This window comes from Triticum urartu, chromosome 4 (assembly GCF_003073215.2).
Source record: "Triticum urartu cultivar G1812 chromosome 4, Tu2.1, whole genome shotgun sequence".
Lineage (NCBI taxonomy): Eukaryota > Viridiplantae > Streptophyta > Magnoliopsida > Poales > Poaceae > Triticum > Triticum urartu.
Window position 1 is genome coordinate 801,613 of NC_053025.1, and position 15,711 is coordinate 817,323.

At 40.7% G+C, this 15,711-nt stretch overlaps 1 protein-coding gene across 1 annotated transcript; it reads right to left on the reverse strand.

The window, feature by feature from the left end:
* Window positions 1–14,155: 14,155 nt before the first annotated feature.
* On the reverse strand, window positions 14,156–15,330 carry LOC125553288. The gene is made up of 4 exons (XM_048717107.1): window positions 14,908–15,330; window positions 14,718–14,810; window positions 14,236–14,618; window positions 14,156–14,191 (listed from the first exon to the last, which is right to left on the reverse strand). The coding sequence occupies exons 1-4, from the start codon at window positions 14,933–14,935 to the stop codon at window positions 14,156–14,158; spliced, it is 540 nt and encodes a 179-aa protein (XP_048573064.1). The 5' UTR covers window positions 14,936–15,330.
* Window positions 15,331–15,711: the final 381 nt, after the last annotated feature.

Genomic DNA, 15,711 nt, shown 5'->3' on the forward strand with positions numbered 1-15,711 from the left:
AAATTGTTTCAGCACCTTCTAGCAAAAGCTAAAATTAAATAATATCTGTAAGAACAATATTAATTTGCTAGAAATTAAGAGCAGGAAAATTTAGGTAGCACCCATTATACCAAGATTGCTGGCTGTTCAAAAACAATATTAAATTGTTGTACAATATATTAAGGACATTAAGTTGTTCAACATTTGTACTGCAAATAATATTAGAATTTTGTTATTCATTACATACTCAAGATGTGCAACGGAAAATACTGCCAAAACATTTAACAAAAATTAATTTTGTACTGCTGGCCGCAAAAATTAAGATTTATTCTAAAGAAAAACAAATCAAGCAATATCATACTCCTATATCAAACAGAGTCTGCTGTGTACGACCTAGTTCTAATAAGATTTCTTTAGAGAAAATAAACATACAATACCATAACTTACTCTAGTGTCTGCTCATCATGAATGCCGTTAATGAAGCCGAATATATATTCAAGTGCATCTTCCACGAAATGCCTTGGTGGGGGCAGAAGATGCAGGGGTGCGGGCAAATCCTCCTGGGGGTCGGCCACAACATCGTGTATCTGGAGGGCAGCCTCATTGGGGTCGGGGGCAGCGGCATCCAGGGGCCTGGGCACAGAAACCTCCTGGTAAGTGCGCGCTGACACAACCTGGACCGCCGGTGCATTGTTTCCAATGATAGGCTCCATGGCTGATCGATACGCGTGAGTGATCGTTCTATGAGGTGTCTTGGCAATTAGGATGTCTATGCAGCATATATATAAACGGATATATTTTTAATGCTTTTTATTGCCTGCCAAATATATCAAGTCATTTTTAAGACGTAGATGATTCTTTCTAATTATAAAAAAACGTGATGCGGGCGTATCAGATCTTTCTCCTTTTTTATAGTTGAATATATTGTTACTAAGGCATGCCATATTTATAGTTCAATCTCAAAGAATAAAAAAAATCAACCTTTGTATAAAACCAGATATCCCGAATTAAGTAAGCGTACAAAAAATACATACTGCCATAATAGCTACACTTAGAGTTGACCAGCAAAAAGAAAACACACTTTAACAGAAATGATTGTTCTGTGTGAATACATTATTATTCCAAATGTAGATAAAAGGACCGAGGGAAACGAGCTTTCTATTGAGCCGTGTTGAAAAACAAAGTCATCTATTGTCCATTTTTGTTGGCTACAACTGCAGCATTGACGTATGATAGTTATATATGGTTCGTATTGCCAATTATGTAGTTCATGACTTTACAGTTATAATTGACGTGATATTTCGAGATCAAGGGTGCGTCGCAAAACATATGTTTAATATATCCAAAACAAAAAAGTATTTAAATATATATAGTGCATGCTCCCCTCCATTTTGGACGCTGGCTTAAACCAACATATGACCTCTTCGCCCCTCCAATTCGATGCTTCCTGGCTTCTAGTGGAGGGATTCATCAATAATCTTGCCACCTAGATTTCTAGCCTTCTTAACCCTTCACATCGATCCTTTGGGCCCATGGACGACTGGCACAAATGCTCGTATGAGCTTCGTAAGTTTCTTATTAGGGGCTGTTCTCTTAACAGAGCAGCGGAGAACCGCAGGGAGAAAAAATCCTTAGAGGACCAGATCGCGGGCGTGGAACTTTTAGCAGATGCGATAGGCCTCTTGGAGCATGATTGGTCAGTCCAATACAACCTTGAATCAGCTCTGGTGCAGCTGCATCAGCAGGCAGATATATATTGGCGTCAGCGTGGTACCCTCAATTGGACTCTTAAAGGGGACTCCCCAATGACCTACTTCTTTGCCATTGCCAATGGTAGAAGAAGATGTTTTAGATAGCCTCATCATCAATGGAGTTAGGGCTTCAGATCAATCCGTATTAGCGCCGATGTACATAAGAAGGCATTGACGGGTTAGTTATATATAGTTTGTATTGCCAATTATGTAGTTCACGACTTTACTGTTATAATTGACGTTAACGCATGGGAGTTATAGGGGGCGTCGCGAAACAAATGTTTAATATATCAAAAACAAAAAAAGTATTTAAACCTATCTATACCATCCAATGCATTTTATAGATATCCGTATTGCCAAGTAGATAATTCTGAATACGATCCCTAACAAAGATGTAGTAGCAATTTATTTGCGACATACAAAAATGCAATGGACCATATTCAGTCGTTTAAAACCCTCAACGCAGCTTTAATTTCATCTGGTATGTTTCCAGCTGCTTCATTGTTTTTTATCGTCAGCATCTGGACCAGCAGGTTCTTTCTGAGCTGTATTGAATCCTAGAGAAGATGGAAAAATAGTAATTTATAAATTGCTGCAAAACAAAACGCATGATAAACCTCGTTTTTGTGTACTTACGTGAGTGGTCTTCCTACCAGAATTTGTAGTACCATTCTGGTGGGCCATCTCCTGTAGGACAAGGAAAGCAGAGTCTTCCCTGTTACAAACAAAATTAACTATATTAAAACTATAACGGTCTGCTTATTGCACGTGTGATCGATTTACTATATTACCGCCTGCCGGTTGAAGGGATGCCATGCGTTGACCAGTCCATGAGATTGGTATTCCAACCAGGGATCCTCATCTGCAACACATTGTTGAACTCTTGTTTCAACATTGTGATCTCCTTCCTCGTTTCAGTGTTATGAAAGTTGTATGGTCCATCATAGTAGTCGATTGATGGATCAATTGGGAGAACCCTCCTAGTTTCCTTGCCGACTACAAGTAGTCCGTACGAAGGATCCACAGAAACAAATGGTAGTAGATACTGTCGTAAATAGACACATGTTAGTACAAAATAGAATAAGCAAATTAAATTATAATAATGAGTCTCTTACAATGTTAGAGTAGAACACATCATATTTAGGAAATGGCCGAACAATGGCATTGTCAATCAGCACTGCGGTGCGTGTTTCTTGATCCATCGAAGAGTGTCTGAGAGCCAGTGCCAGAGAATGAAACTGCAAGTCGAAAAAATGTTTGTTTCCAAGCATTCTTGTACCTGCAGTGCTCTCTACTTCAGCGCTCGCAAGCTTACGAACTGCAAGATTGAAGCACTCAGGATGAATTATTCCAAAAAGTCTAATTGTTTCCTGGAGCATCCGTACACTGATTTCAATCTGATATGGTCGTTCGCTTCTAATCCAGATTGTGCTGCCCAAAAAATTCAGACCAATCTTTACCAAATATCATCCATCCATATCTGTATCACATTTAGACTAACTTTTTTGTATAATATAAAGCAGTAAAAAAAGTTACTTAACAATGTTATAACCTGGTACCTATTTTGTCTTTAATAATGTTATAGATGTATAAAAATAACATAGGCACATGTACCATATGTAAAAAGGTGTGATACAGAGGCAAACATAAATTTTTTAACAAAGGTGTAACAGTGCAAATAATATATACAATAAAATATATAACACCTAGACAACCAAACATAATATAGTGGACTATCATGGATAATTATGTCTAGCCTGCTATGTTGCCCAACTGATATCTAGCCTGATGTGTACAACAGTGATAAATTGAAAAATGTATTCAACGGCCTGGACAACAGTGATAAATTGAAAAATGTATTCAACGGCATCTTCTACGGCATTAACGTTGCCCGCAGCCTCCTGTGGGGCGGGCAAAGCCTCTTGTGGTGCGAGCTGAACATCAACTGGCTCGTGCACAGCCTCCATTGATGAGAGTCGCGAGTGATCGAAAATTTGTGAAGACTGGGGTAGGTGTTCAAACAGGAGATCCTCGGACGTTATATGAAGGGATCAGTTCCTATTTGGCAGTTGCATCATATAGACTTATGTGCCTTCCAAATAATACGGCAACTTCCATTGTTGAAAGCGAAATAATAAGCAAACTTTTAATTACGCCTGATTTTCAGCATCGGATTGTACCAAAGGCAGATGGAAGGTGCCCATATCATTCCATCCGTGCATGTCTATGTTATTCATTTCCTACTATATAATATTTTCAGCTGGGGACGGATATATATAAACGGATATATTATTAATGCTTTTTATTGCCTGCCAAATATATCAAGTAGTTTTTAAGACGTACATCGTTCATTCTAATTATAAAAAAATGTGACGGGGGCGTATCAGATGTTTGTCCTTTTTTATAGTTGAATATTTACAGTTCAATCTCAACTTCAGTCCATTACAACATGATAATAGGGTCAAGCTCCACTTTAATTTGCAGGTAAAGCATGCAGGAAATAATTGTTGACTTTAAATAAGCTTTGAATATAAGGTACATACTTTCCATCACCCATAGATTTACGACAAGTGATTTTTCTTTTAACGCTGATGTTGACAAGTAGGCATTGATGTGTTAGGTATATATAGTTCGTATTGCCAATTATGTAGTTCAAGCCTTTACTGTAATAATTGGCCTGATATTTCGAGTTATATGATGCGTCGTAAAACAAATGTTTAATAAATCCAAAACAAAATAAAGTATTCAAATCCATATAGTTCCAGCTCCCCTCATTTTGGATGCTGACCTAAACCAGCCTATGACCTCTTCGTGATTCCAGTTCGATGCTTCCTGGCTTCTAGTGGAGGGTTTAAGGGAATATTCTTTTTACCAAGATTTCTATACTTCTTATCCCTTCACATTTATAGTTTCGGGCCATCAACAAAGCCAAATAATAACCAAGGGGAAGCAACTTCCGTTTTTGAAAGCCAAATAATAAGCAAACTATTAATTACGCCTGATTCTCAGCATCGGATGCATTAAGTGTCACAACACATGGTACCTTAAGGCGGATGGAAGGTGCCCCATATCATTCCATCCGTGCATGTCTATATTATATACGTCTCGTTTCTAGATCGAAAAAAGCAGGATATAACTTTCCTTATAATCAAATCCGACTATGTTAGGCCACACCGTTAGATTGGATACTACATCGTATTGAAAACTTTAAGTAATCGTTATCATGTAATCGGAAGGTGGCCCATATCCTTCCATACTTACAAGTTGCCATAAAAAAACTGTAACCATCATGATAAAATGCATAGGCGCCTATGCGTGGCAACGGGGAAGATATATTGTGTATAGCTTACTTGATCAAAAAAATAAAACAATACTGAGTCTTGTTACAATATAATAGTGCATGAAACACCTAACATTGGCCTTTTATTCGCACAAAACTTTAAAGATCAAGTAATAAACTATAATGCTCATAGTCATGAGAAAAAAAAGTCGTAAATGAACAAATGAAGCAACTATTGTTTGATATATATTCCAACTGGAACATAATCTTTACATGCGCGTCATGCGCGCACCATCGTGTTAGGATCGATTAGGCATAAACGAAGGAGGGATGAGAGAAGGAGAACATGGACCAGAGGACTCGGGCAGTTGGGGCCAAACATGCATCGGCGGAGGCGTGGGTGCGCGTGTTGTTATCCCAGGATCATGCCTGTGTTGGGATAGTACGAGGGGAAGAGGACGAAGTCAGTTTTTCGAATAAACTAACAACTGCATGCGTGTGATGTTACCTTTCCTGGCTTGTGTGAAAAAAGAAATGGTGGGGGAGAGACGGGAAAAAGACGACAGCGTAAGACGAAATATTAATCACTGCGTAATATGAAAGTATACATATGTATAATACATTAATCATAATGCCAAAATGATAATTCTCAATTCAATCCATAACAAAACTGTAGAAGCAATTTATTCACGACATTTGATTATGCATCAGTACATAGTCAGTCGTCCAAAACCCTCAAGGATGATCTAATTGCAGCTATGATACTTCTGACGTCCATTGTTCCTACCTTGAACAACACGATTGACGTACGCACGTGTTTCATCAAGTGTCGTCAAACTGGCTTCATGGATATCTACGAAAACAATAAGTGTTATATATAGTGACATAGTATTACAGAAAAATTCTATTGAAAACAACCTAAAAATAGAACGCATACCCTACCTTGTAGATAATGATGATCATAATTAATGTTGGGAGAGAAGAAGAATGTGCTCTCCCTCATAGTTTGCAAGCAACGATGCCTCTGATTTACCTGTATATAAGTTACAGCAAACTTCTCGAACGGGTTGTCAGTGCATTGCAAATGCCAGAAGTTAGGCCCAACGTGTTCTTCACGTACACGTAAGAAAATTATCTGCCGTCTATAAACAAATACAAATGTGAGTATCATTGCAGAAATAGAAATGCATAAATAAGCACATGATAAACTCATATTATAATTGGCGCTTACTGAAAGTTCATGAGGCCAATCTCGAGAGAAGGGACGCGGCGCCTATATATTGCATCCCACTTAAATTCTATCTGACCAACATAGGCAAGGATAGCAACCACATCTGCAAAATTTAAATCACAATGAGACTCTGAGTTGTACGGACTAATATGCACAATCAACAAACTAAATGATGCACCCGTGATGGTTTTGTCCCGTAGCTCAAATATTTCTGCGAACTGTGGAAAGCACGGTGGGCAAATTGTCGACGTTATCTGCTGCGCCGACATCGTAACCTCGGTCGTAGAACTTAGCGTGGCGACAAAGTCCATGGCTAGGTACCAGAAATGACCATCTGGCATTTCTGTGGGGTTAAAACCGACGCGATTGAAATCATAGGTCCTACCGGTTTCTAGAACGATGTTGAAACGGATTGCCTGGTTGTTGTATGCAATCGCTTCCATCTTTGTTCCCTAGCATATTATCATGACACATAACAACAATGAGCAAATAAACATGTATATCAAAATTGTATTTACAATATATGGGCTATAAAGTATTCTTACATGCCGATCGAGTAGTATGCACTGAAGGTACAAGTTTCCCATTCCATTCTCTTTGATGTGAGCCTTCCACATGACCCTAGCTTGAATAATCCAGCAATTATGATAAATGTGTTCCATTTGGACGTGATGAAAATTGATGTTCCTGTGCGTATAAAAAAACAAAAGGATCAGGTAAAATGCATTTCCATGTGGATCACAAAATTTAGCAGACAAGCAGCATAACATTCTAGTGGCCAAACACTAATCATGTGAAATTTATACATATTATTCATGTTCTGTCCAGGTGCATTCTTTGCAATCAGTACTATTGCACATGGGATAAATATGGATTTGAAAACATGCAGTACCCAGTGGTTATAAGAAACAACCCCAATGAGATTACAGCCACACCATGAATCTAATAACTTATGGAACTATATAAATGAATGCTAATAAAATAGTAATATACTCAGGTGATTGTGTTAGTGCTTGCTACATCTGGTTTTAACAAATATACAAGATGAAAACAAGCCGACAATAGATGTTTTGATGGCCAAGCCTATTAATATGTTATAGTGTATCCCATGTGATCCATCTTTTTAGATAAAAGAACAAGTTGCAAAACAATGGTGATGATTTAAATAGAAAAAACCGTTATATAGTGATGGCAAATAGACGTACGAAAAGATTATTATATCTTGCCTGTTCATCGGAGGGGAGATGAGTGTACTGGTGACAGGAGCTGGCGCCGGCGCCACCACCCTCTTAGATGTGATCGATCCGTATGAGATCACCATGGTCGTCGTGGAGGAGATGACTTTTGCTGTACAGACAATTAGTGGGCAGCGGGGGTTATTTATATAAGCATGGTGGGCGGCGGGAAAATGAAAAAGTGATGAAAATCCGATTTTGGCTGGCTAGGCCCCCATGGGTGAAATATCTATATTCAGATATGTAATATTCGGCAACCTATTAAATCGGGATGTATTAATCAAGGAAACGTACATAACAAAATCGGTCCATGATATTCGGTACGATTAAAATTATGATCACTTGCCTATGAAAACGCATGTGATTTATCACTTGCCTTTGATAAACATACTTTCATTTTTATGGATATTTATTAACCTTTCTTATATTCACATAAATATATTAATTAAATATAATATATTTATTTTTTTCATTAACTTGATGATATATAAAATTTTGATATAGGTATCTGCCCGTGCGTAGCTATGGGACAAATGATATATCGTGCCTAACACATAACTTTACAATCATCATCTATATCAAATAATATAATTGCACAACGGGAGAAACCAGTTTATTATTTTTCATCACGACTGTCTAAATGACAAATGAAGGTACAAATGAAGGTGCCGATAGAGAGACGGGAGAGATAGTGTGCATGCCTGCAATTATGACTTTCGGCTAAGAGTTAGCGTGACAAATTATATTATGAAATTAAGCTGTTTTTTGGTCAGGCTATCGTCGTGTATAATTAGTTTAAGAAATTAGAGCGTAATTAGGGAATTATAAATAAGAATTAAGGGAAAATCAGATTGTCATTGAGCATAGTTAGGACACACGTAGCATCCATAAATGAACTGAAAAGCAAACTTTATTATTGTTCAAGTCCGAAGGGTTACACGGGATGATAAAAGAAACAATCTATCATGTCAACATTACTGTAAATTTGCTTATGCTTCGTCCTTGTCAGCTGGTCCTGGCTTCTTGTCCCTCTCTTGAATAAGCTTCTCGACCAACTTCGTCAGAAGATTTATGTGTTCAATCAAAACCTGCACCAACATGCTAGTATGCTTCTGTGCCTGTAGAATCTCATAGTTGTTGGATCCCCAAACGTCTTTCCTCGCTGCACTTGACCCTGTGTTACGCTGGATATCCCAGCCTGAGGGGAGATGTGCATGAGGGATGTGATGCACCTCACGACGTCGGATTAGGTTAGCAAAATGGTTCGACGAAAGCATGGATGGGAATTGCACAGGCAGGATATGCTCATTCTTCTTTAGTTTCTTACATCTCGGTGCAGATCCCTCACCAACATTCCCATCTCTGCTCGGTTCTTCATCAGGGTGCAGCTCCTTCTTATCTTCTTGTTCTTGTTGATGATCATCAGCACCATCGATGCTGTTGGATGATGACATGTCAAAGATAGGTGTAGTGGCAAGGGTGCAAGAGCGGTATGGTTTGGGTTTGGCTGTTTAAAGGGTGAAGGATTTTATAGATGTTTATAAGGAAACAATAATTACAAAATCAAAAAATGAATCAACTCATATGATTACAATTACTATATATTCACTGGAATCATGTTTGTGATTCTGCGTGATCAACCAAGTATTAGATTACAATGAAAAATATTAAACATGCCATTTTGTAAAGACCGGATATGATCACATGCCGTAATTAATACTAAGTATGCCGATAATATATTATTTGTTTCCGGAAATTATATCTAGACATCGGCATCTTATATTTTGGATATATATTAATAAGTCTGCGTCTTGTAAAATTAATTTATTTCTAATTTTGGTTTGAGGCTATGTTTTAAACATGCCAATAAAAAATAACCTGCATGCTAAATAACAGGTCACAAAGTATTAGCAACATAAAAAATCCATCAAAAAGTCCTCCAATGTTATCCTTTAGGCTTTATATAAATAACTATAGTAATTTCTTTCATAGTTTCATGTTGCCGCGGTTTAATTATTTATCATGGACTTGGAGCTCCATATAAATCTAGTGCATGCTCTCATCAAAAGCTATAAAGAGATTCCTAAAGGATAATATGTAACTTGAATTGAAATGTTAGTTAATTAGTATAGCTGGGTGAAAGTACTGGTAATATAACTTTTGACGAAAATTGCACACTTCAGCAAACAGACATTTGCATTGCCACAAACTACAGAGTCTAATGGGTATTTAAACTTATTAGAAAATGGGATTACACGCACTTTATTAATTATTAAAAGTACATATGCAAAATATAATTTCAAAAGTTGGACAAACTTCCCTTATTCGTGTGTTGGTCTTATAATTCAAACCGTTCTGAATCTTTTAGTTGTGACATATCAGAATAATATGTAAATTTACAGTCAAGCATAGTATCAAATAACCAAAATAAATAAGAACAGGTACGATAACTTGCCTTAATTAAAAAAGACCCTTTGCATGTGCAATGAATTTAGCAGGCCAATCATTAAATCTGGATTACAGCTAACACACTAAATAGTACGCTGTGTGACATGTACACTGACATAAAAACAACAATAGTAGAAAAAACATAACAGCGATGATGGTGACAATATGACGGCTGATTATTGAACTGCAGTGCGTATCTTGCGATGATCGAATATACCTCCGCTATCAAAATAACATATTAAAAAATACATGTAGAAAAACGAATTACATCATGTCTAGACAATCGCATGAGTAATTGCTCTGTCATTACAAAACCTGCCTTGATATTAACGGGTCTTCAACCTGTAAGGACTTCCTTGTAGACGATGTTCTTCATCGAGGTCAGTAAGGACACGCTAGTTCTTTTACGCTTTTTTGGATTGTCCTTATGCTTGTTGGTCTTCTCCTTCGGCTTCTCCTTCTGAATGAGTATCTTTATGTTTCTCTTCGCGGTGGCTCGAGACAAAGCAACATAGAGCTGACCATGTGAGAACACGGGATTGGGTAGGTAGACACCAACAATCGGGATGGTCTGCCCTTGAGCCTTGTTAATGGTCATAGCAAAGCTAAGCCTTATAGGAAATTGTTTTCTCTTAAACTTGAACGGAAACATATCATTTTCAGATGGGCAGAGAGGTATTCGAGGAAGGAAGACCCTCCTGCCAGCGTGTTGTCCAATCACGATTTCTGCATCAATGGTGTTCCTCTCAAAACCTCTAACAACAAGCCTAGTGCCATTACAAAGCCCATTAGCTGGATCAATGTTCCTTAGAAGTATCACAGGGCAGTTCAGCTTTAGTTTTAGAGCATGCGGAGGAAGCCCGTTAGGAGTCAATCCATTAAGAAACTCCTGAGCATAGTACCCATATGGGTCATCCTCCGCACTATCAAAACTATGGTAGATTACTTCATCTCCATGAAAACGCTCTATCATGCGGATGTTTATTTTGTCTACATTGTCGTTAGTTGTGGAAAGGATTGCTCGAGATGTCATGTAACTCAAATCAGCCATGTTGTCCTCTAGACTCGGAAATACATGCTCAATAAGCTTATCCAGGTCGTCAACCTCGCCTGTAGACAGCAGACAAATATCTTCAGGGAGTACTATGTTGCCTTGATCATCAACTTCCTCAGTGCCATTGCCGACCCTTAGCAAGTAATCGGCAAACCACGTGTCATTATGAGCCCTCATGTTGGTGATGAGCCGAAGCTGACGCATGCCCTTCCATAGATGAGAGCTTCGGAGGGTTGCATCAATTATCTGGCCCCGCGACCCCCTTCTGACGACCGGAAGAACCTGCCTAAAGTCCCCGCCAAAAACAACAGTCTTTCCTCCAAAGGGTCGGTCGCGTATTCCCATTATGTCGCGCATGCTATTATCCAATGCCTCAACCGCTTGTCGCTTTGTCATGCTGGCCTCGTCCCATATGATCAAGGAGGCCATCCGTAGCAGCTTGGCGGTCCCACTCTGCTTGGTGAAGCTGCACGAGGCTCCATCCTCGCAACTCAATGGGATCTTGAACCTGGAGTGGGCAGTCCTGCCGCCAGGCATGATAGAAGCGGCGATGCCGGACGTCGCGGTAGCAATACCAATCTTGCCCTGACTTCTCACCTTGGCAAGCATCGCCCTATATAGGAAGGTCTTACCTGTACCTCCAGGGCCATCAACAAAGAAAACACCCCCATCACCGCGTTCAACAGCCCCTAGTATCTCATCGTATGCGGCCCTCTGCTCCATGTTGAGTGAAGATGCCAATTTTGTGTCATCCATGTCAAACTCAACGGTTGATTCCTCGATAACCTCTCTTGCCTCGCCCTCTGTAGGGTCAAACGCATCATCTATGTTTGGAAGAGCGAAATCAACAATGTCTTTACCCATTGACTGCAACATTCCCCTAATGTCAAGCAACACCATCTGCTCCACCTCGTCAGTGGACGTGCGTGATCGACGATAGTCATCTGACATAGCCTCGAAGTGCCGATCCCATAATCCACGCACATCGCCTGGCTCGCAGTGAACCAAGATGGTTGCGAAGAGCCTCCTAAGTGAACATGGCATCGCCCACTGCTCAGCCTCATTAAGACAGTCGTCGAGCGTGTGTTCTGCCTCGATGAGTCCCAACCTTTCAGCAGCCTCTCTAAAGCTCCCACATAGCACGCCATCCACGGTGAGCAAGTCGTCGAAGGATGTTTTGCCCGTAACATGGTTAAGCAACACCCGCAGGTAGTATCGCTCCCCCTCGGCAGGATTGGCAGACACTATGCGCCCAATTTGAAAACGCTCGACCCGCGGCTTCCAATACTTATTTTTCTTCTGCCACGTAAAGATTCCGGGAAAATCCTTGTACAATATATGCCTAGCCCAAGGGTGTTCCAGGTTAGCCTTGAAATACTCCGTTAACATGGATTTTGAAGCATTTTCGGAGGCTACAACATTCTTCAAGTCAGCCTGCGCATTGAACGCAACCCTGTGCATATTAGGGAGATGAAGGGGCAACTGCAAGACAGGCGGGTAATTGGCGCAAAGTGGGAAGCCAAATATCCTCCACATAGCCTCCGGAGGTGTGACCCACCTAGCGTCAACGTACCTCTTGATCTCATCAATGTTACCATCAGCGTCGGGCTGATCGATGCTGAAAGAAGCCTTATCATGGCCCTTGTAAATGTACTTGTAAAGATATTTCACAGCCTTAATGCTAGAGCAGACCTCAACGTTGATGTGGCAATTGAACATCCGCAGTAGGTATGGGTTATAAGGCACAACCCATCTGTTGTCCAGCATCTTCCCTCTGACCTTAGCACGTCTTCCATCGTCTCTCCGTCGATACACTGGGTATGAGTCCTTCCCCTGTGCTGTGTTCTCATTGAAGGCCCGTGGATATCTGCACTTGCAACCGTTTTCTGGCATGCAAACATTCTTCGGGTTGAGAGCACCACATGGTCCGTGCATCATATGCTTTACCACCATTGCATACAATTCCGGATACTTATGCTTGTCTGGGAGCTCCGCGGAAATGAGTCGGTCATACTGTTCCGGGACGATAAGCTTATATGTTGAGTCCATGATCAACAAAAAATGTGGGTGGGGGAGTCCCCTTTTTTGGAACTCGACTACGTATACGTAAGAAACTACAACACCCAGGATATGCTTCTTGAACAACATGTACTTCATGTGCTCTAGTTTGCCATAGAACACACGAGCCACAATATCAGGTCGATCTTGCGCCGTCTGACCAGGCAGCAACTCGTTTGTTATCTCGTCCCATTTAGGATTGCAAGTCATGGTGAGGAAGATGTCTGGCTTCCCGTATGTATGGACAATTGCCATGGCATCCATATGTCTCTTCTTCATGTCGCGGTCGCCACCAGGGTATGTACCAGGGAGCACTATTCTAACCCCAACAGCGCTTGCCCGTGTCTCCCCTGAAGTGATGGCATCAACCACTCCTTTATACAAGTCGGCACGAATCTGCGTCTGGTTCTTCCTGTACCACCTCAATCGACAGCTCTCAATCTTAACGTACATGTCAACAGCCCATTGTTGCAGCAGTCGTGCTCCACAGAGTATGGGATTGAAGATTGCAGGCCGTGTCTGCAGCATATAACAGTAGTAGTCTCTGACGGAGACGCACAACCTGTTATTTCCCTCTGCACACGATAGTATATGATCAAAACAATGCTTACCTTTAGAAATAATTCATGTATTGAAACAAAAAGGTACACAGATGTCATACCTGCATCCTCATCATCATCTTGGACAAGTTGAGGATGTAGTACAGCCTCCCAAGGAACATTACGTTTAGGTAGTTTCGGATGCCAACCTAGTTCGCCCCTTGGATAGAATAGGGGATAAGACAACGGGTCATATGCTCCGGATGACACGCGTATGCTATGCCTTTCGTTGTTGTTACCATAAAGTGTTATCCTACGGTCAAACCTTTTTGCCAGGTCGCTGCCCTCAACCCAAATTGCAGCAACCTCAGATGACAAAGGTCTATTATATTTTCTTTGATCAAGCCTCTTATCGGTGTTTAGGTCTATCCTATAATCATCAAGGTTCCCCTTGTGTGCACCCAAACTCCTAAATTGCTGGGAGTAAGGGTTCTCTTTAAGTATGTCTACTAACTTCTTCACGACCTCTTGATCTAATTGATTTGTGGCCGCCTTACGATGGGTTATGGTTGGGTCGTCATCATAGAAGTACAACTGCAGATGTTCTGGACGTGAGCTAGGCCCGAACGAATGCACATTGTGATAGATGGTTCCGTGTACCCGGAATGTGTATACCCCAGACTTCATGTTCGTGTAGTTCTCATCAAGGCTGACGCCAAGGGTTGTGAAGGCGAAATGCCCATTGAAGAACCGTATGTTCTCACGAAAATGTCTGGAATCTGCATCCATGCTGGACCATAGCCTCATAAGCTCTGGGATTGGTTCCGGTTGTTTAAGCTCGATCTGTCCATTGCGACAGCAGAATCCGTCAGTCTCAGAAACAAACTTTATGGCCTTGCAGTGTTTGCAGTTTGTGTCGAGCTTCAGGATGTGGGTGTGGTCTGGTATGTTTGTGTACACACAGTCTAATGGATCAACCTCGCCAGATATAAAAGACGTCATGCTAGCTTCCTCGTCATCCTCGAATGCGTCATTATCGGATCCTATAGGCATTCGTTGAAACATGATCATGAAAATAATATTGACATATATATACAACTACAATGAAGATCCTAGCCTTCCTAAAACAGACTTGACCATACCTTGGTCACGATACAAGTAGTACTCCTCATCCATCATTTCGGCTGGTGTCGGCTCATCGCCCATGATGGGCTCTGGGAACACATTGATGTCGTCTGCATTATAGTTGAACAGTCAGGGACAAAGACCTGATCCGGTCAGTATAAGGTTGCTGAGAAGTTGCATCAGAATAGAAGAAAATCGATTACATACCAGGGGTGCAAACACCGTAATTCGGCATGACCGGGGGAGGGTCGCCATCCGATGAATCATCGTCGGCAGCCCGAGAGAGGGGGATTGCGAGACTATCAGCTGTTGAGTTAGTAATGTCTGGACGAGGGAGTGCGAGAGATTCTTTGCACGGGGTATTTTTCCTTTTAGCATAACAGGCCTTCCTTTGAGCACTTGACTGCCCCTTCTCAATATCCGACCTGCTTTTGCGGCGCTGCACGCGCTTCCCTCGTATCTTTTCATTCAAATCATCTCTATCATCAACCGTTAGTTCCTCATTTTTCTTGTGATAAAATGCTCGGCTACGAGAGTTTCTCTGTATCCTCTTAGATCCCTCGTTGTCATGGGTAACACCGGAGGCGTCTAATGACGGAGGGGGTAATGTTGCATCATCGTGGAATGTGTCTGTATATTTAGGGATATCAGCCGTGGAATTTTTAAAATAATGTGTGCAAGCATCATTAGTGAGGCGGTAATATTGTAATTGGAAAATATTGTTTTAGTGAGAAATGAATACCAGAACATTCTTCTCGGACCCAACAATGATAAATTTGCATTAAGATCAAGCATATGACGCTAGGGTATTTGCATCGACTACATTAAGTTATGTTCTTAAACGCCGTGAATTAATAACATAAATATTTACCTGAATTAGATAGCATCCGTAGATTTTCACTTGATTCTAACTTATCCTTTCTCCTCCGATAAGCTGCCCTCCTAAGTGCATTTATATGATCTCTTTTGCGATCTTCCTCGGTTACCAGACATGTTTCTTCAAGTATATTC

Coding starts and splice junctions, on each gene's coding strand:
- LOC125553288 (XM_048717107.1), bottom strand. CDS start 14,935: ATGCCGAATTACGGTGTTTGCACCCCTG. Junction 14,619..14,717: donor CTACTTGTATCGTGACCAAG/GTATGGTCAAGT, acceptor GAATGCCTATAG/GATCCGATAATGACGCATTC. Junction 14,192..14,235: donor CTGGGGTATACACATTCCGG/GTACACGGAACC, acceptor GTTCGGGCCTAG/CTCACGTCCAGAACATCTGC.